At 41.0% G+C, this 21,452-nt stretch overlaps 1 protein-coding gene across 1 annotated transcript in view; it reads right to left on the reverse strand.

Annotated features, from left to right (window-relative positions):
• NCF1 (neutrophil cytosolic factor 1) overlaps positions 1–21,452 on the reverse strand; it is a 277,900-nt gene that overhangs the window by 130,833 nt on the left and 125,615 nt on the right. The window contains exon 8 of the mRNA XM_044054133.1: positions 18,800–18,917. Coding sequence (XP_043910068.1) covers positions 18,800–18,917 — 118 coding nt within the window. The remainder of the gene's footprint in view (positions 1–18,799; positions 18,918–21,452) is intronic.

Consider the following 21,452-nt stretch of genomic DNA (forward strand, 5'->3'; position numbering starts at 1 on the left):
CTGCTCATAAAAAAAAATCAGATGAAATCAGAATATGCATTGACCCAAGAGACTTGAACAAAGCATTAAAAAGACCTAATCATCCTATGCGTACAGTCAAGGAGATTGCAACCCTCATGCTAAATGCCACTGTTTTTTTCTGTCCTAGAAGCAGAGAGTTCATTTTGGCAAGTAATGCTTGATGGCAATCTTCACTACTGACTACATTCAGTACCCTATTGGTAGATAGAGATTCTTTAGGATGCCTTTTGGAATAAATTCTGCCAGTGAAGTCTTTCAGTGTGCAATGGAGCAAATGTTTTCAGGCTACCTGTGTGCGATAATAATTGATTTACTGGTTGGAGGTAATGGTGAAGCATAGCATGACAGAAATCTCAGGAAAGTTCTGGACAGAGCATGTAAAGTGAATTTAAAGCTCAATCCTATGAAGTGCAAATTCAGACTACCAGAAGTTACTTATGAAGATCATTTATTTACCAGTACAGGCTTATGACCATATCCTTCAAAGGAAGCAGCAATTCTTGAGATGTCCAAGCCTTACAGCGCTTTCTTGGTATGGGTAACTATTTGGGCAAATTTATCCCTGACTTACATGAGTTATCAGCACCTTTAAGAGAGCTGACACACAAAAAAGTTGCATGGTCATGGTTAGAACACCACCAGAGAGCATTTGATAACCTCAAACAGCAAACTGCTAACCCTCTTACAGTAAGATACTATGATATCCACAAATCAGTAGTTCTTTCTTGTGATGCTTCAAAGTTCGGTCTTGGTGCAGTTATTCTTCAAGAGGGCAGACCTGTTGCCTATTCATCTAGAACTCTTACCCAAACTGAGATGCAGTATGCTCAAACTGAGAAGGAGCTTTTGGCAATTATGTTTGCATGTTTGAAGTTCCATGATTATATTTATGGCTGAGCAATCCAGAAAGAAACTGACCATCAACCTCTCGTTACTATTCTAAATAAGCCTATACATTCCGCTCCAGCAAGACTACAGGGAATGATGTTCAAATTGCAGAAGTATAATTTCAAAATGGTCTATACAAAAGGTAAACTTCTTTATCTGGCTGATACCTTATCCAGATTGCCCAGAAATACTATGGAACAGCTTGATGCAGAGAATTTAGACTTTGATGTCATGGAGGTGCATACGTTTTCTACCATGAGACTTGATGAGCTAAGAGATCATACAAAGACTAATCCAATTTTGCAAAAGCTCAACCACTTCATCAATGTAGGATGGCCTTCAAAGCAATCCTGTGTACTGCCAGAAGTACAACCTTACTTTCCATACAGAGATGAGATGCTTATGGAAGATGGTATAATTTTCAAATGTCAAAAAGTTATTGTTTCTACTGCCTTACAATGTGAATACATTCAGATTTTGCATCATGGTCACCCAGGTTCCGATTCTACCAAAAGAAGAGCGAGAGGACTAGTATTTTGGCCTTCTCTAACAAAGGACATTGATAAAGTGCTTTCTTCTTGTTCAGTGTGCAACAGTATTAAGCCACATTTGCAAAAAGGACCACTTCAGCTAAGCCAAATTCCTGAACTACTGTGGTCAACAGTAGCAACTGACATATTTGAATGGAACAGTCAACATTACTTAGTGTTGGTAGACTCTTATTCGAACTGATTTGAGATTGATTTGCTACCTAACCTAACGTCCAGTCCTATTATTACTAAAATGAAACATTTCTCAGTCCATGGTAGTCCACACAAAGTTATTTCTGACAACGGTTCTCAGTTTACTAGTTAATTCTTTCAGAGATTTGCTAAAGAGTAGGTCTTTATCCATGTTACCAGCAGTCCTGAATATCCTCAGTCAAATGGCCTTGCTGAACATGCAGTACATAGTGCAAAGCAATTACTAGAGAGGTCAAAGCATGACAATACCAATATCTTCTTGAATTTACTCAGTCTCAGAAATATACCCAGTGACATCCAACTAGGCTCGCCTGTTCAGAGACTTTTATCTAGGCAAACCAGAACAACCTTGCCTATCAGTTATAGTTTGTTGGTGCCTAATGCTAAAAACAACAGAGCAATCACAGCCCAACTTTTTAAGAAGTATTCTTCTCAGAAGTCCAGCTATGATAAAATGAGCAGATTTCTTTGTCCATTAAAAGAAGGAGAGACAGTGAGGATACAAACAGCAAAAGGCTTTTATCGAATTTGTCAAGTGAGAGGTATATGTACCAAGTCGAGATCCTACTTAGTGGAATCAGAGGGTATAGAGTACAGGAGAAACCAAAGACATCTTCTTCCAGTATCAGAAACGGTATTGTAGCATTGTACCTGTGATACAGATTACAGATCTCAGAGCAACCCAGACAATGTTCATACCGAAGAACGTGTCGCAGTATCCATTTCCATTCCTGATGAGGTCCCAGATGTCGCCCAAGCTGAACATTCCTTGAAGACAGTCCCTATTGCTAGATCCAGTTCTGACTTTTATGTTATAAGATCAGGTTGTATTTCCAGGCCTAGTGTAAAATACACAGCGACTTGGATATAAGTGTTTTATATGTGTCTGATTTTGTATGATTGCATGTCATATAACTAGTTCTGTATAACTGCATGTTAAAAGATCATTTCTGTAAATTGCATGCCACTGAATACTGTCATTTCATATATGGACTGTTTCTCAAAGAGGGAGGATGTAGATCAGAGCATGTGTATGTACCTTTAAGAAGCATTTCCAGATGTAAGCACGTGCATATAAATACAGAGCACGTGCAAGCAGCAGTGCCATTTTGAGAGAATAGCTAGAGAGTTAACATGTATGAGTGTGGTAGTCAAGTCTGTTTATAAGTTTATTTAAGTTTAAGTTACAAAGCCTCATTTCTGATGTGTTTGAGTAAAATAAAGCTGCTTGAATAGAACCCATGAATGTTCGTCTGTTATATCCTGACCAGATAAGCGACACATGGGTCCACTTGTCCCTCTACATACACTGTTGAACTTTAGGAGACTGTGCCCAAAACATGTGATTCCCATCCCTGAGTAACCCATGAATGCCCTAATGTGGCAGCCTGCTGTCATTATATTAATTCAGCAAATTATCTACTCAAGAACTTCCCAATATTATGCTGTCTTGTCCCCTTACCTATATGCATGTTCTCCAGGGGGCAGATGGAAGGTTTTTAAGTTTAACCCTGCATAGAAATGGTGTCTTGTTACAGATATGAGGGTGATGCCTTTTGAGGAGAGAGGGATCCCTCTAGCATCTGTGAGATAATCTGTGGGAAACAGTGGTACATGGTATCAATGACATGAGTGGGAAGAACCATGCCATACATCAATGTCAGAAGCATGTAAATGATAGTGTATGATAGAGTTCAAACAAGGTATACAACATAGCAACAGATAGGACAATGACAGGGAGTGGCTCTCTGTCACATTCAACACTCATTATGGAAGAATCATTTTGGTATCCCTGCACGGTGATGATGAGAGAAGAGGAATCATACAATGGGGTATGGATCTGGGTTCTGAGAGCAGACAGATGCCATATATCCAACATGGAGACAAGCCAGGTTAGTATCCTTACTGCGTGAGCTATACAAGTCCTCTCATCTAAATGACACCTTGGTGGTCACACTAACTGCTGTCTATGTACATCACAGGTACATTGGGCATACAGACATAAAACTGCCAACACAAGTAAGTGCTTCATGCTTGCCTGCACGAATCCAGCTGTCATTAGCATGCACACCATGGGGCACGAGGGACTGTAAGGTCAGTTGTATCAGAGTTATGTATTATATCCTGCATTTACAGGTCAAGTAAATACAGTGGCACTTGTACAGCCTAGGCCAGAACAACAGGCTGAGGTCAGTCCCATGTCAATATCTGATGTGAAGCCAGCAAGTAAGTTCACTCTCAGTCTCAGGACAAATTGACTATGGGTGTCCCTCTTGGGTAGGCCTATACCCTCTACCTAGCGGTGACAATGTAACCTCGCCCACACCTCAATGAACTGCATAATATGGAGTAGTGCCATTTTGGATGGGGCCCACTATAACTGGCCCTAGTGATGGGCCTGCAGCAACAGAAAAGTGCAGTGCATAGGATGCCTATATATGCCAAGTTTAGCAGGTTAGCAGTCTTTACAGTGTTGACCACTATTACAGCCCACCTTTGACATACGGGTAGCTCTCGGGTGGAACCACAAGATGTGCAGGGCTGTAATATGGGCACAGTCAGTAGCTATACTTAATGAAATGGCAACTGATACATATTGTGTATGGCTTTAAGGCGAATGTGATCAAGCATGGCCTGGGCCTTTCTAAGGTCATGGAGTCCAGGGATGATGCTATGATTGGCTTTGTACTCTCAGTGGTTGGATATGTGGCATTTATGATCACCTTCATGAGGATGGTATCCACTCCTGCCATCTGTCCTGTATCTCAATGTCGTTCATGGCATGGGTATGTGTATACCCACTGTGGCTGAAGAGGATGATCACTAGAGGGAACACAGTCTAGTCCTGCCTTGGCTTGGCTTAGTTAGCAATATATCAAAACCAATGCCATGGCTAGTCACATCTCAGAGTCACTTAGGGCAGATTATTTTGAGTGAACCTCCTACACAGGTCCTGTTCCACCAGTTCTTCCATGTATAGGTTCATAGGTAGGTACTAGGCTATTGGTCCTAGGGCCTATATAAGCCTAGCAAAAAAGGTACTCTGGCTTTCGCCACCCAAGAAAATTATTTTCCTATGCTCCTGTCGAACAGAGCCACAGAGGTGATCCCCGGGGTGAATTTCCTATTTCCCATCCAATCATCAAGATTTTTCTTGAAGAGGGCTAATGAGGAGCTTTGTTTGATATAGATAGGTAATTTGTTCCAGACTATGGGAAGTCTCTGGGACACAAATCTATCCTCCAGCATGTTCTGTTTATTGTGATGACAAGGTTTAGGTCCCTAGAGCGTGCAGTTCAGAGGGATTAGGATTTCTTTAAGTGAAGCACGTCCAACAGCTCTGGGTTTAACATAGCTTTGTATGTTAGGCAGAGATTGCCTCTGAGTAGGTGATATGTGACAGAGTAAAGCTGGAGTTTTTTGAGACGGTCTGCGTAGGGCATCTGTTTGAGGCCGGTAATCCTCTTTGTGAGTTATTTCTGTGGCCTTTCCAGTTGTTGTAGATGTCTTGTGAGGTACCTACCAAAAGGGCTGTTGTCTCTTATCACACTTTCGGTGTTAAGTAGACTACCACCTATGTGGTAGCTCATAGGTACAGAGTTTTTACCAAAGGGGATGACAATGCGCTTTTTGGCATTGAGCTTGAGGCCATGGCTTTGACAACAGGCATCTGTCTCAATGAAGCCCTTTTGTAGGATGTCCACATCATTAGGAGTTTCGATTATGGCTCCTAGTTTGCAGTCATCTGTGAACTTTGTTAGCCAAAGACCTTCTGTGTTAGCCTGTACTTCAGAAAAGTAGATACCAAACAGAAGAGGACCCAGGACTGAACCCTGCAGTACTCCACTTGTTACTGGTCTGTGGGTTCTGTCAGTGAGCTAGTTGGCAACCCTTCTTGTGACACAGGGATTTATACCTAGTTTAGTAAGTTTATCTGTAATTCCAGAGTGGGGGATGGTGTCAAAAGTTCTGGCGAGATCTAGACAGGCTGTGTGAACCACCTTACCCTCGTCTACGGCTTTGGTGACTGCTTCAAAGAAGTCTATCAGGTTTAGGAGACATGATCTGCCTTTTACAAACCTAAACTGGGTGGGGTCCAGAGTTTGGAGATTACCAATATCTTTGTTTATAAGTTCCATGATGATACATTCCATGGCCTTGCAGACCAGGCTTGTTAGGCTAATCAGGCGGTAGTTCCTGGGGTCCATAGTGGCTCCCCCTTTGTGGACTGGGATAACCATCGCTGTGCACCATTCAGTGGGCACAAAGCCTGAGTTGAGGTTATGACTGAACATGGTGCTTAGTTGGGGTGCTAGTTCATTCTGTAGTTCATGTAGAATGCAGCCTGGGATGTTGTCAGGCCCCATGAGTGCTGTGGTCTTGGCTTTGGAGAGTGTGTTTTTTACCTGTGCAGCCGTGATTACAGGAACTTTGCATTCTTCTGGTATTGAGATGGGCCCTTTAGGGGGTGGGGGTGGGGGGTAAAGTTAGCACTGAACCTAGTTGCCAGGATGTTGGCAATATCAGTTTGTTCTGTATATTTAGTGCCATTGTGCTGTAACTCAGAGCAGATCTGAATGTTGCCATTGAGATTCTTGACATAGCTATAGAATGCTTTGTGGCTGTCTTTAGAATCAGTGGCAAATTTTGTTTTCGTATTATGTATACATCTCATTGGGCATCTGGACCTGCAATGGCATCACACAGTGCAGGGGCCATACTGCTCAGTCACTTAATGCCTCACCCAAACTCTCCACTGCAGTGGTCACACTGCATGGAGCTGTAGTGGCACCCACAATCACATAATCAAGGAAGTTATTTCTGACAACATTATCTCCCTGTATTATGATTTCCAGTCTCCACATCCATTGATCAAGTAGTCCCCTCCCCGGTAATGGAGTCAGCCATGTGTTCATATGTCTCAAGGTACCAGTACACATGTTCACCACCTTCTATTCTGAGTGGTAAAAGTGAAAATGTCTGATGCATGGTATGATTCAGCCACATACTGTCCAGCATAGCCTATAGCTAGTACAGGGTGCATAATTTTGCTCTACATGACACCTCACTAGCACTGTGTATGTGTCAGGGCCCATAGAGGCAGATTACACACTGGCACTTCACCTGCACTGCCACACACTGAGCACAACAATGGCTGTGTGTCTGTTTTGTTGCTACAACTGTTTGTTGTTCACTGCCATCCCTGCTGCTACTGGTAGATGTGGTGGTGGTTGCAATAGGTCCTGCTGCTGTAGTGGCAGATGGTCCTGGAGATGTTGACCAGCCTGCCTGCTTTTGAAGAATCATGTTATACTGGATGAGCCATGTGACAATGAGCTAGCAGGTTACAGTAGGGGTGACTTACTATAGTTATTCCCCAGATATGTCTAAGCAGTAGAACTGAATTTCAGCATGCCAAAAACACACACTGTACAATACTTCTGGTTTGTGCATGGATGATGTTACATTGCTGTTCAGCCATGTTTGTAGGTTCTGCATGAGCATCATCCACCAGGGCTCCAGGGGGTATCCTGTGTCACCTGTAACACAGTAGGAAAGTGGGGGGTGGGTTCTAAAGGGAGATATCTCTCTCTCACAAGAAAATAATAATTACTGGTGCATTCAGAAACTCTGGTGGCAGTCATTTCCTACAGAAAACAATGACCAAAGAGTTCAGCTATGCCAAGCTGAACTTGACCATACTGCACCCTGTCCAGTATAAACACAATGAAGGGCAGGGAAGCAGGTTAGACAACTGAATGGTAAGGCATTCAGCAGGGCAGTACTGTGTACCCTACAACTACCCACTATTTTAGATTATTGGGCAGAAGGTTAACATATGAAAGTCACAAATCATTGCAGCCTGTGCACCACAGTATGTCATAAAACTTGGAGCGTTCTAATATGACCATAGCTGAACTTATAGTCTTATTCATTTTGTAAATGAATTAGATCCATCAGGCATGATCACATTTTGTAAATGAATTAGATCCATCAGGCATGGTCACATTTTGTAAATGAATTAGATCCATCAGGCATGATCACCTTTTGACAAGTATGGTTTAATGATTTTGTCATAGTCACACAAAATATAAAGTGAAATGGCTGAGGTGAGATACAGAACTACAGGAGGAGGTTAATTAGCAGCTCATAGCCTTAACCCTCTGTGCTACGATACTAGACATAAGATCTAGGCTACAACTACAAAGCAAGAACACCCAAGGTGCTGCTGGAGGGGTGCAGAGCATGGCAGCACTATGAACCCTTACTATAAATAGCACACATGGCATGCTGGGGATTGTAGTGTGCTCAGGTTACAAAACATGGCTGCTCTGTGTATCTTTACTATAAACAGCACATGTACTGCTGGGGACTGTAGCGTGCTCAGGTTATAAAGCATAGCTGCACTGACATGATGCCTCTGTGCCCACACAGCCTTACATTTGGTATAAATGTTACAAGCAAATTGCAGCTATATGTAGTGTAGACTATTGCTAACTTATTACACAGAAATTAATAAAAAAGCAATAAAGTTACTTACTGAAATTCCTTGTGCTCATTAACCATCCCTGCATACTAGTACTCATTTGCATTTCATTTGCATTTCCTATTCTGTTACCAAGAACAAAAACAGCATGCAGCCCCACTACATTATGAATCCTTAATGAGAAGGAGTGTCTTCTGTAGAGCTTACAGGAGCATGGAGTTGTAGCTGTGGTACTGCTACACTGCAGCAGTAGCGCTATGATGGAAACCTGCTCTAACCCGTGTGCCATGTGTGTGTGTGTGTGTGTGTGTGTGTGTGTGTGTGTGTGTGTGTGTGTGTGTGTGTGTGTGTGTGCGCGCGCGTGCGTTTATGCATGTGAACACACAAACTGTATGTCTGTGTCTTGGAGGAATGGCTTGTGAGTAAGCTGCAAGTCTTGCTGGGATCTCAAGCTGTGTTTCTGCTGTAATATGAGAGACTTCATACTAATGATGATGTCTTTCGGCTTTTCCCGGTTAGTGGTCACCACAGAAGAACTCTGGTCCACTAATGATTAGCAGTGGATTTTTACGGTGCTGAGTTGCCAGCCCGATGCCCAACATTGATAAACGCACCTACCTGCATGTTTTTAAATGTCACTCGACCGCGGGGAGAACATGCAAACTCCACACAGAAGGCACTCCAGCCAAGAATCGAACAGGAGAACCTAGACTTCATACTAATGAACCTTTGTAAAAGATATACAATGCAGTTTCTGTAGACAGACTTGGAACACAGTATAGCCATCTCAAGATTGCATTTGCAATGTTATGCATGTTATGTAATCTGTTCTAATGACATTAGCACTGTTACCCATAGTATGCAATCTTTATTATAACTACCTAGTGCCAGATGCCTGCTTGCTGAGCAGTGACACATCTCTTTTGCAGCCATACTGCACAGGTTTCACTGAAACGGCTGAAATGATAGCTGCTATTTATGTACTTTTCTCTGCACTGGCCTTGTACAGTGCAGATCATGATTCTGTGACTCACCCTATGACAACTGGTGATGGATAATGAAGCATCTCTGAAGGGACTATCTAGAGCAGTGTAGTGTGTGGTGCTGACTATGAGCTTGGAGGACATTGTTGCTCTCATTTTTGATTAATAGGTTCATAGGTTGGTACTAGGCTATTAGCCCTAGGGCCTATACAAGCCTAGCCATAGCAATTCCCTGGCTATTTCTTCCCACACTATTTACTTCCCTGACAGACAGACTGACTGCTGCGTGAAGCTTTAATCAGATTTGTCATTGTACATATATTATTTCTGACACTTAACTCAATCTTAGTGTGTCACCTCCTAAATAAAACAAATGCAGAAACAAGAAACTTATTAAATTTAGCTTGTGAAATTGTCACTTCAATGCAGCATAAGGTTTGGAGGCCACAGGAAATGGATTTCGATTTTGATAGGCTACCTTGAAATGTCACTTTAAAGGTTTCATAAAGCACACATCCTAAGGCTGGAAGGGAAGCATTTTTACCTGGCAAAAGACCAACTATAGTTTGTGGGAATTTACCTTCATTAATCATTAGCTCATTGCATTTGTGCGGCCACATACATTTCAGATAGTACAGATTATTAGAGATTAAGTACAGCGATGACCTTGTGATTATTGTTTCCTATTACAAAAACCGACCCTGAGAATGAAATTTCAAGTTAAGTTATAACCCATTGACCTTCAGGAAAACTTTGTACCAACTGTAAATAAAAAGGCAGCATTATTACAAGCTCTGATAAAAAAAAAAAAAAACATTTAATACAACCCTCTGTGAAGTGAGGGCTTTTGTTGCACTGGCTTTGTTTACAGGGGTTGGCAGTGGGAAACAGCAATTCATTATATAAAACTATGAGAAAAAGAATAAGATCGAATATAAGACATCTTATAGTAGCATTTATACAACTATACACATATTAATAACACAAAAATGCCTCCTGAAAAGATGCACTTAAATAACCATAAACCATACAACACCAAACACTCCAAAGGTGTAGACTTGGCATGAAACAATTTATTAAGCACACCAAACTTTAAAACAATTCATCTATAAAAACAACAAGACTTTATCAGAATAAAAATTCAAGTTTGCTCAAACCATTTTAAACACAATACTCATCAGGTGACAATCTAGTAATTTAATACACCTAATTTCATATAAAAACTTGTATAAGCTACAATAATACATTATTATCTAACATCCATTATTTCTTTAACCTGATGTCTCTTAAAAAACATTTTATATTTATAGACTTGTTTAACTTTGGACTATAATCAGCTTGTAACTTAAGCTGCCATTCAGTTTCCTTTATTTCTAACTTAGTTTGAACCCCCCCTCCTAAATCTAACTGTAAAGGATCTATGACAAAAAATAAAATAAAATTCTTATACTTAACACAAATCCTGATGTGAGTGTATAAAACATTATTAACATTTTGCATTTTAATTGCATAGAAATATTCTTTAACTCTTGTCAAATGTGGTGGTCATTCCAACCTAAAATATGGGCCATCCAGAACATTTTTCAATATAGACTGACATATCCAACTTAGAAAACTTCCCCAATATGAACAGTACTCAGAAGCAAAAAAAAAAATGCACAGAAAAAAGTTTTCTTTTGTTTTTTTACATACAAGAGGTTAAGCCCCTCCTGCACTCTCTGATGTGGGAGCTATATCCCACACCCCTGCTACTTTTATATACCAACTCCAAGGTCGCATTACCATGGGGAAGGGAAATCCCCAGTAATCCAACAATTCAACCTAATGTTGAAAAGTCAGCCAGCTGCAGACCAGTGATTGCACAAATGAGTGTTGATCACTAGCATTTCAGAAAGAAAACAAACTTGTTTCCACAAATGGGTGTCAATTACCAGTGTTTTGGAAACGAGCCTGGCTCTTCTACAAATTTATACTGCTCTTTCTTAGCAGCACCTGTAATCTGCCATAGAACTCCCTGATGGAGCCATTCAATTACTTTCAACCAATCATGCTTAAAAAGTAGCAAAGTAATGACTTCATTTAGGAAACTGAGTCAGATTAGTGAGATGCAAAGAAGTTTTAAACACAGAAATAATGAAGTATGCAAATGAGTATTTCTTTGAAATGTGTCCTATAGCACTGTGTAGTATTTTGCACTGTACTGCTGTTATAGCTGCTGACATTACCATGAATTTAGCAATGCTAGTTGCATATGGATGTGTTCACTACTTTACATGCACATTAACCATTGAAGAAGCACACTTCCAAATGTGAGGGAAGGCTAACATATCTGCAGGAGGATATCATGCTTTAAAGCAAACCTCTGTGACTGCATGGGTAACTGTAAATTCATGCCTTGCATCAATGCTAATGATTGCTTATCCATAGGGAATTAATCTGTCCTCGCCTCTATCCCTACGCTTAGTATAAATCTATGAAATGATGCACAGAAGTATGTATGTCATCCAAAGTCACTTGTCATTTGTATGCTACATTTTATGGACTAGGTTTTGGGATAATGCTGTGTATTACATGCAGACAACACAGAACATAGAACTTAAGTGAGATGGGAAATGGACATGTCGAACAGATAACACCTGTGGAAAGATACCTGTCTCTGTCAGTCTACACCTCCATGCCAACATACAAAGATTTTGTTGTCTGTAATTCTCTCTGCCCTAATGGTCACTGGGTGAAGGGAAAGGAATCAGCTTTAATGCCATTGCACATAAGCATGGTAAGGCATGCAGTGTTGTGTGAATATATTTTCTGTTTCTGTGGCAATTGTCACAATCTCTGTTGCCATTACTCCTTGTTTGCAGTCCCCTTTTATTGCACTGTGGTGCTGCATAAGTCGGCCATCTCTCTCAACTTCTTTGCTCAAGAATTCTGGACAATACTAAAAATAATTGGGGGACAAACGCCCAAAATCGGGGTGTTTTTTAAATGTTACTCTAATTCACTTAAAAATGTAATAGAACAACAGCTTCTGCATCAACATGCATTTTCTAAACACTAAGAACTATGAAATTCTAATGTCTGGCATTAGTGACTGACTGTAATCCCCAGTGATTTATCAGAAAACAAAAACTTTCATGAGGAGACCGGACAAAAATATGAGAAAAATCAGGGATGTTCTGCAAACTTCTGGACAGCTGAGAGGGAGGGTGGCCTAATGGTTAAGGTGTTTACCTTATAAACACAAGGTGCAGGGTTTGAGTCGCACAAGGGATAATTGGCTAGGCTTAAAATGGCTTGCAAGGGCAGTTAGCCTAGTACTAACCTATGAACCTATGAACTAAGATATGACAGAGATACTGTGGATTGTACATCAGTATGTGTGCTTAGGAGGTCTTGTGTTGTACATGCAGTCCATGTACCACCTCCTTTGGTGCACTACCATCCTGCCCTTTGTCTGCTGGTGAGCTTAGATTTTAGGATCCCATTTGTATATCTGAAGCAGTATTCTACTGATTATGTGCCTGGATGGAACCTTGTATATTTTGGTTTATTATACAACATATCAGCCAAGTATACAGTGGATATAAAAAGTGTACACACCTCGGTGCTGCGGTAGCGTTGTCGCCTCACAGTAAGATGCTGTCCGGTTCGATTCTCAGCTAGAACGTCTTCTGTGTGGAGGACATGCGTGAATGTGTGTAGCTTCGTTGAAGGTTGAGCGTCAGGGCTGGTAACTTGGCATGTAAAAATCAACTACCAATCATTAGCAGACCGGAATTCTGCTGTGACGACCCCTAACTGGGAAAAAGCCGAAAGATACAACAACAACACACCTCTGTTAAAACGCCAGGTTTTGTGATATAAAAAATGAGATCACAATAAATCATTTCAAAATTTTCCCACCTTTAATGTGACCTATAACCTGTACAATTCAATTGAAAAACAAACAAATCTTATGGGAAAAATATAAAAAATAAAAAATGTACAATAAGCTGGTTGCATAAATGTGCACACCCTTAAACTAATACTTTGTTGAATCACCTTTTGATTTAATTACAGCATTCATTCTTCTTGGGTACACACCTGCTATCAATTAAAGAGACTCTGATTAATCCCAAATAAAGTTCAGCTGTCCTAGTAGGATTTTCCTGACATTAGTCAGTTAACTGCTACAGCAAACACCATGGTTCACAAAGAGCTTACAAAGCATCAAAGGGATCTCATTGTTGAAAGGTATCAGTCAGGAGAAAGGTACAAAAAAGTTTCCACAGCATTGGATATACACAGGGGTGTGTACACTTTTTATATCCACTGTATCACTCGTCTATAACTGTGAAGTCTGTCCTAAACCAATGTTCAGGTAGACTAGCGGGTAATCTAATAAACTCCAGACAACATGTGTTTTGTAATCCTGGAGCACTACAACCTCTACTTACTTGTAGTGACGTTCTGAGCAAGTCATTTAAACACACCAAATCTTATAAGCCACAGCTGAAACCAGTCCTGTGTGTATTTCCCAGTAAACAATGAAAAATACAGCCCTGGTCTATATCATATTGTATGTGCATGTGGGTCTACACAAAATATAAAATTAAACTGGTAAGTTAAAATCTTTAAGAGTTAGTGGAATAATCAAGGCAGTCTTTCACAAATAAAGTGGTTATCTCATTTATAGAAACAGGCTACCTCAACTATGTTTACCTGGGTATAACTATAATGAATCTCGACATCTGAAAAATGAGAGGGACTTGATCTTTCACCCTAGGTAACCTCTGGTCATTATCGCCATGGTCTGTTGATCTTCAATGATAATGTTATAAACCAAACACTACTGCACTGTTTAATGTGAGAGGAGTTGCACTGCTGCAGGTGCAAGACTGCACTCTTAGGGAACACTATGACACCCATGCAGGCTACTCTACTACCAGAACTCATGTGCCTCTCTGCTAAGTGCTTATCATACACTGGTTGCCCACATATCCTTGCCGCAGAGCTTTCTTTAACCTTCTGTCTCTTAAAAAATATTTTGTATTTATAGACTCTTATCTCCCTCAACCTCTTCATGAGAAGGGAATTACATTTCACTTGTTTTATGGAAGAATGGCAGAAGACAAGTAGCTCATCCTTTTATCTTTTTAAGTGCATTTAACATTCCACCTGTCCAACATCCATTCATCCTTGCTCTTCTCTGCTTTTTCCACTTATCCTATGCATTCCTGAATTCCTGTGTGGATTCCTTCTCTACCTAGTAGCTAGTGCATGGGTCACTGTAACAGTCTCTTTAAAGAACTACTTTTGTAGTTCTAGTGAGCAGTTAGTCCCTACAATCTGATGCCTGTGCCCTTACTCCTATAAATTCTGGTCAGAGTGTCCTCCTTCATATCTTCCCAACATCACCTTGTGCACCCATGTTATGTTCCTAGTCCCTTCTGCTCTCTAGTGAGAAGAGGCACAGTTCTGATCTCTGGTTGCATCCTTTTTCCTTTCCATCTTACAAACCATTATTGTAGTTTTCCTCTGGACTTTCAACAGCCTGAAGTCCCTTTCCCTAAAAGGCCTCTAGAACTGTACACAATACTCAGTGTGCCACCTGGCAAAGGCCTGGTAATGTGAGAGTAGATCTCCATGAGGATATACCTCAGCATTCTCTTCACTGCTACCATTACCCTCTCAACCTGCTTCTAGTGGTCCAGTCCAGGGGTGATAAACAGTCATTCATTTCCACCCCCCTCCCACTGCTACTCACTACCAGAATTGTTGCATTTCATGTGAGTACTTTTCATTGTGTGCAGCGAACTATAACTGCTATTCTTCTGTCCCTTGGTCAGCCTTTTTAAAATCCTTTACTATAATCTTTCCTCAACCTTCACTGGTACTTCTATCTTTAAATGTCCTTGAAGAGATTGATCCCATTCTCTGTTCCTTCAGATATGCCTGAAATGAACACACAGAACAATATTGTACTCACAATTGACCACCGTAGTACTTTACTAGTCACTTTTCCTTACTCCTGACACTTTCCTACTCCAAACAACCATGTCCTGCCTTCCAACCTATACACAATCCAGCTCCTCAGTCTCGGACCTAACCCCAACTCCTGCAGTTTTCCGAGTGGTCATTTGTGAGGGATAGAGTCAAAGACCTTCTTGAGGTGGACTAAGTATATTGGTAGTCCACTATTAGGTGCTCCTGTAACACAGCCATTAAACTGGATCTAGTCAAACTAAATGCTCCTTCTGGGCTTGAAACTGTATATCAACATGCTGTCTAAAAATGCTTTTCCATTGTGACGACTGAATAAAGTATTTTTTTCTAGTTTCATTTTTTCCCCTGTACCTGACAATCATCAAGCCTCTTCCTAGTCAGATTTCAGCCTATTTGTTCTTCCATACTGGGTATCCCCAATACAAGAGCAACAGCCATCTGGAAGGGTCATCATTCAGGCAGCCAGAAGGGTGGCATCCTGGTTATGATGACATGAATTACAGGACCTAACATCTCTTTCTTGACAGGGGGACAGGCATCCCACATCACTTAGTGACCACATGTCTTTTCTTGTGCATATGCATATTCTCATGCACTTGCAATCAAGGATACCACTGAAGCAACTTGTGAATGAATACCCAGCCTTGGGATGTTCTTTGCATTACCAGCTGACCTGTGAGTCATTGTGGCACTAGATGGCCTTAATATGCCTTCTTACTCCAGGATGGGCATATCTATCCTCCTTTGCCAGCTCCGGTAGACATCATACCCAAGTCACCTGGGCCATAGCTAAGACTTTACTCTTTATGTCAGAGGAGTTGGCTTTATTAAAGTCTGAAAGTATTCATTTGGTATTTTTATTTGGTCCCTCTCTTCTGTGATCTCCCATGCATCTTTATACTGCTTGGCCAGCCCCATCCCTTTTGTTTGCAATATCCACAAAAAGTCTTTGCTTAAGCTTTTGATCCCGTCTGCTAGCTGCCCTTTTTGGCTTGTGCCTTTACTGCTCTCACCATCTTTGTCATCCTTCTGCTTGCTTATGTTTACTGTGCCTTCTCCAACTCTGTGCCCCTTATTTCCATCTTTTTGTTCTTTGTCCATTTTGCAATAATTACTAAACTCCCATTCCTATGTAGCTAAACTGCTCTGCTTATCTTTTTTTTCCCAATTTCTGAAGCTTCTAAAAATGTTTGTTCACAATTCCATAACACCCCTTTCCTGACCCCTTTTTTATAACTTATCACCCTCTGTTTGCCTCCAGTCCCTTAACTTTATCTGTGAGCCTTTTCTCCAGCACATCATAATCTACCACCATCTCTGTCCTTGGTCTCTTATTCTTCTCCCCATTGAATCTAACATTGATGTAATCATTGATGACTAATTGTTCCTTCTCAGAACATCTTCTGCTTTATTAAGGATTGCATCCTAAACTCTGATTTTTCAAGTATATGCCCACACTACGTAACTAAAATCGTCATGGTTCACGACCTCAATCATTCCTCACCCTGTCTACCATCATACTTGAATGATCCAAGGCTGTTCCTAGTAGATTCAGATCTCCCATGAATATAACCATACTCCCTTACCACATACCTACATTCTCTTATGTGGGTTTTTCATCCTCTTCCCTTACTATGTTCAGGAGTTTGTACACTGTATTCTTCCACCAGCACTCTCACCTCCCCCCAACCCTACCTCTACCTTAACTGCACTCATGTTTATTCTAAGTTCTGAGCCAAACTGAATATGTTCTGACCTCACAGCATGGTTTTTATACTTCTTTCATATCTCACATTTGTTGCCCTCATTTCTGCAAACTACCACTGGTCCTTTACCAAGACTAGCAACCTATATGGTGACATCTTCACATCCTCCCATCTTGTGCTGATCCATATTTGTTTTACAGAAGCAATGGCCACCCTCCCCTCCAGCACACTGCTTTCAATTCCCAGACTCCTTGTACTGCACACAATACTATTCAGCCAAGCTTCAAGCCACCTTTGTTTGTTGCTCATTTTCAGTGACACCAGTACCTGAACAACTACAACTCTTCTCTGCTTCTATGATGCTCCCCTATTTTAGATGAAGGGTACAATTACGGACACATTCCTTTCCAACAAAGGACTGAGCATTGCTGCCCTGAGCATTGCTGCCCCTTCTGGGCTAAGATGGGATTTTTTCTGGCACACAGCTTGTCTCTGCACTAGGTTTCTTCCCATTCACCCACCAGTCCCAAGCACTTCTCTTTCATCTATTGTGGCAGTTAATTACTCTGAATCCTCTCCTTCCACACTGTGCTTTTTGCTGGCCCAGGTTATACTTTTGAGGAGGCTTGGCCCTCCTATTCTGGCATATTTATGCCTCCTCCTTTGCCTTGCCTGATAAGACCTCAGCTCAGAGACATAACTAAGACATAATGTACCTTTGACAGTTCCTAGACTGGCACCCCTCAAACCAAAGCTGAGGACCAATTAAAAAAAAAAAAAGTCTTCTGATTGTGGTTCCTGGTAGTCTGACAGTTTACACTGAGGTATAGCCTGTAGTTCCTGTGCCTTCTTCCCAAAAGAGGCTAAACCAATATTTGTGACAAAAAAGAAGAACACTGAGTTATATCTTTAGTGGAACCTGACCAGAAGGAAAGAAATTGTGCAGCAAAGGAGCATGTGGCTTCAGCTCCCTCCATGCCAAGGAATGTGCAATATCATACATATTCCAATGTAAAGTGGAACAACATCCCGACTAAGCATACCAAGCACAGATGTCTATATTGCATCTTTAGTGCAGCAGAGTGTCCAGAAACGGCAGCACCTTTCTACTTTACTGCTACCAGATACACAGCCAAGAACTATGGAAATGGTGGGACAGAGGGTGCTCTCAGACATTTTGAATTTTGGGTCACTTAACTATCTGTCTCATCTCTCCCAGATCCAGTCTTCTGCTTTGGATCATTTTTGGAAAAGCTAAAAGAAACCCTGAATCTGTGGTCAAAGTCTCTCTAGAAAAGACCCTTTTGATGATTTCTTCAGAGAGCTTTCTCAGTCACCTGTGACTTTAACTGTGCTGATATTGTGGCTAAAGCAGCAAACTTAGTAATGTGTCTTTTGTGTATGGTGTGGTTCAGGCTTTCACTCCAAGGATAAAAAAAGGACAGGTTTGAATGGCCACTGCTGGATGAGGCCCTCTTTGGTTAGGAGACATGGGAGTAGAACTTGTTTGGAAATATACAGAACAGGAAACAGTCACTGACCACCATGGAGGATCCCTGGGGTGCTCCACAGTTTCATTCTCTTCAGTTAGGCTAAAAAAATGCCCCATGAAGGAAAACTCCTTGTGTATAACCAAAAGGGCACCCAGGAACAAGTCTTTATGTCTCCTGGCTCCATCTACCACAAGGCTCCCAGGAGGAAGGTTCCACTACAGAGTTCCAACTACCCTGTGGGACTGCTCACATGAGGCCTGTCCTCTGTGTGTGCCAACCTTCGAGAAATCATAACCAGGCACCAATGCTTTCTGGATATGGCATCAAACATCATGAATGCACTTCTGAAGCATATAAAGTGACACAGAAAATGAGTATTCTAAAAGCCATGTCTAACCTTTATAAAAGTTGGATCATTTTCAGTGAAGTCAATTGTTTATCAAATTTAAATCCAGTATAATATTTTAAAGAAATGGAAGAGTGGTATACTTACCTTACAACCCACCAACCATCCAAAAGTTTATGGATAACTGCAATTTCATCTCCCTCCTCTAAGGTTATTTCATCCTCTTGTTCTGCAGTGTGAGCAGTTGTAACAATATACATTTCCCCTATGTTATACGAAAGCATATATAAAACATAAAATGCAACAACATTAGTTTGTTAGTCACTTTTATGAAAAAAAAAAACAGCAACTAATACAAAATTACCATATAATAAAAGAGGCATAGCAGCTTTTTTAAAGTGAAATTCTGATGCAAGAAACAGTAAATTGTCACAGACATCTTTCATTCAGTAAACATTAAATATATTCTTTAATGACAACTGTTCCATAAGACATATGAAAATACTATATCTAAAGCACATCACATCAGGCTAAACCATATCACCTTAGTTGTATCCCTGTAAAACAGACGCCTCGTATAAACTGAAAACAAAATGTAGCAGGCACATTTACTAATGCAATGGTTGGTTTATTTTAGCTTGTGCTTTGCATCAACATGTACTTTTCTGAACAAAAAAAAAACATGAAACTTGAATGTCTGGTATTACTGACGGACTATAATCCTTAGTAATTTACCAGAAAAATCAAAAACATTTACAAGGGACAGGGTAAAAATGTGAGGAAAAATCAAACACAGTTGAAAGATAAGACAAAAGAAGTAATCTATGATTAAGTTAAGATGTTCTTCCTTATTACTGTTGCAGTATTCTTAACAAATAGGATGTCCTGCTGACGGCAGCTGAACATCCAGCCAGCATAACAAAGCATTATCTCCTTCTAGGTGCCAGGTTCTATGTCCAAGGCATACGATGCATAAGTGACATGAGTGCCTAATTCTCAGAACTTCTTTGCTGCCAGTCTGAACACTTTTCTATGAATTTGGTCTGCAGGCTGTTCACCAAGTTGGTTTAGTTACTGAGCCTTGACAAGATAAGTGCCCTGTTGGGGTCTTTTTCTTCCTTTTTTCCTTTAGTACCTTTATTTTTTTACATATCATCCGGGAAGGTAAAATGTGAATGTGGGAGGCAGACTTCCCATAAAGATACATACAAGTGCATTTTTTCTTTGGTGCTACTCACAGCCATACTCAGTGTGAGATTTGTCAGGAGTTTGTTCTAAAGGCTCTTTGCAGCTGTCTGTCTGTTGTCCCTTTGTATTTACCTGCAGAATCAGAGTTTGAAGCTTTTGGTCCAAGGTACCAAGGCTTCAGAGTCCTCCCACCACAACATTCAGCTGTTACTTGAAAAGAAGTGTAAGAAGGCGTGCATTGAATCTGCTACTGTCCAGTCTCCTCTGGACATCTCCATCGGGTTGGGTGAAGAACCAGAGGAGAGTGCCATTAGGTGCTGGCATCAGCTTCCTCTGCCACGACCCTGTTGGAGGCCAACACAGGGTTGCCTATTTGCACATCTGCCGAGGCTGTGTCTACATCTGCTGGAGATGTAGAGGGGGAACTGAGGCTAATAATATCAGAGAAGCATAGGGGGATTCCCCAGATATTAGTTAGGAAGGAAGTCCCTCATACTCTTATTGAATCTAGACAGCAGTCTGAGCCTCCTAGGTTTGTTAGGGTTGATGTTTCCTGAAAAAGAAACATAATACCAGGCATGTGGCTTATGTGGCAAAGGAGCCTTACAAGAAATGGTAGGATTTCACAAAGGTCCTTTATACTGTTCTTGTGGCTTTAAAGCCTCCTCACAGTTTGTCTTTCCCTTCTTCTGTTTTTTGATAATCTATTCATTCTAACTGGCATAAGGAGTCTGAGTTTTCTGCTAAAGAGTTAGATTGAGATTCTGGTGAAGAGTCCTTAGCTTACTCTTCTCAGCTCCATTCTTCTCTTGCCTTAGGATCTGAGAAAGATTATTGTCTTTCTCCAGATTCCTGTATGAAAGAATTGTCCTTTGGGGATAATGTGGTATATAAAATGGAACATTTTAAATGGGATTGTTTTCTGGTGTCCAAAAGAGGCATAATGAGCTCTCGCAGACTGATTCACCCTGTCCTTCTCCAGTCCCCCCTGTGTTGGATGCTTTGCTGGACACTTCCTCTTTGGCTTCACAAACCCCTGATTCCCAACCTTCCGCTAAAAAAATGCCTCACAGGTTCTACAAAGTCCCTGAAGGCCAGAAATGTTTGTATAAAAGCCCTTCTGACCCTGATGTGATTTCCTTAGCTGTTGACAAGCCATCTAAATTGCAATCCGCTTCTAAGCTTACACCTTCAGGCAAGGACAGCCATGCTATGGATTGATATGGGGAAAAAGTACATACTTTTACCACTTTCGTTTTTAGGACCATTAACTACCAGACTGATATGATTAGGTATGTGCTGGCTTTTCAGTCTTTAAGCTTGGGGGTATTCTGACAGATTTGCCTGATTTTGAGGCAAAGTCTTCTGCCAATTCCCTGTTGAGTCCTGCTTCCAACATGACTCTTCATTCTATAAAGTGCAGTTAAGATGCTGCTGATGGTTGTTCTAGGGCAACTGCATCAGGGTCCGTGATGAGAAGGTACTCTTGGTTATGCTTATAGGCTCTTCCCGATGATATCAAGTCAAAACTCCTGGATTCTCCTTTAGATAACCAGAATATCTTAGGCTCTGCTGCTGTTTAAGTCACTAAAAGATGAGGAAAAAGTCATGC

This window comes from Protopterus annectens, chromosome 13.part0 (genome assembly GCF_019279795.1).
Source record: "Protopterus annectens isolate FY-2018-M chromosome 13.part0, PAN1.0, whole genome shotgun sequence".
NCBI classification, from domain to species: Eukaryota; Metazoa; Chordata; order Ceratodontiformes; family Protopteridae; genus Protopterus; species Protopterus annectens.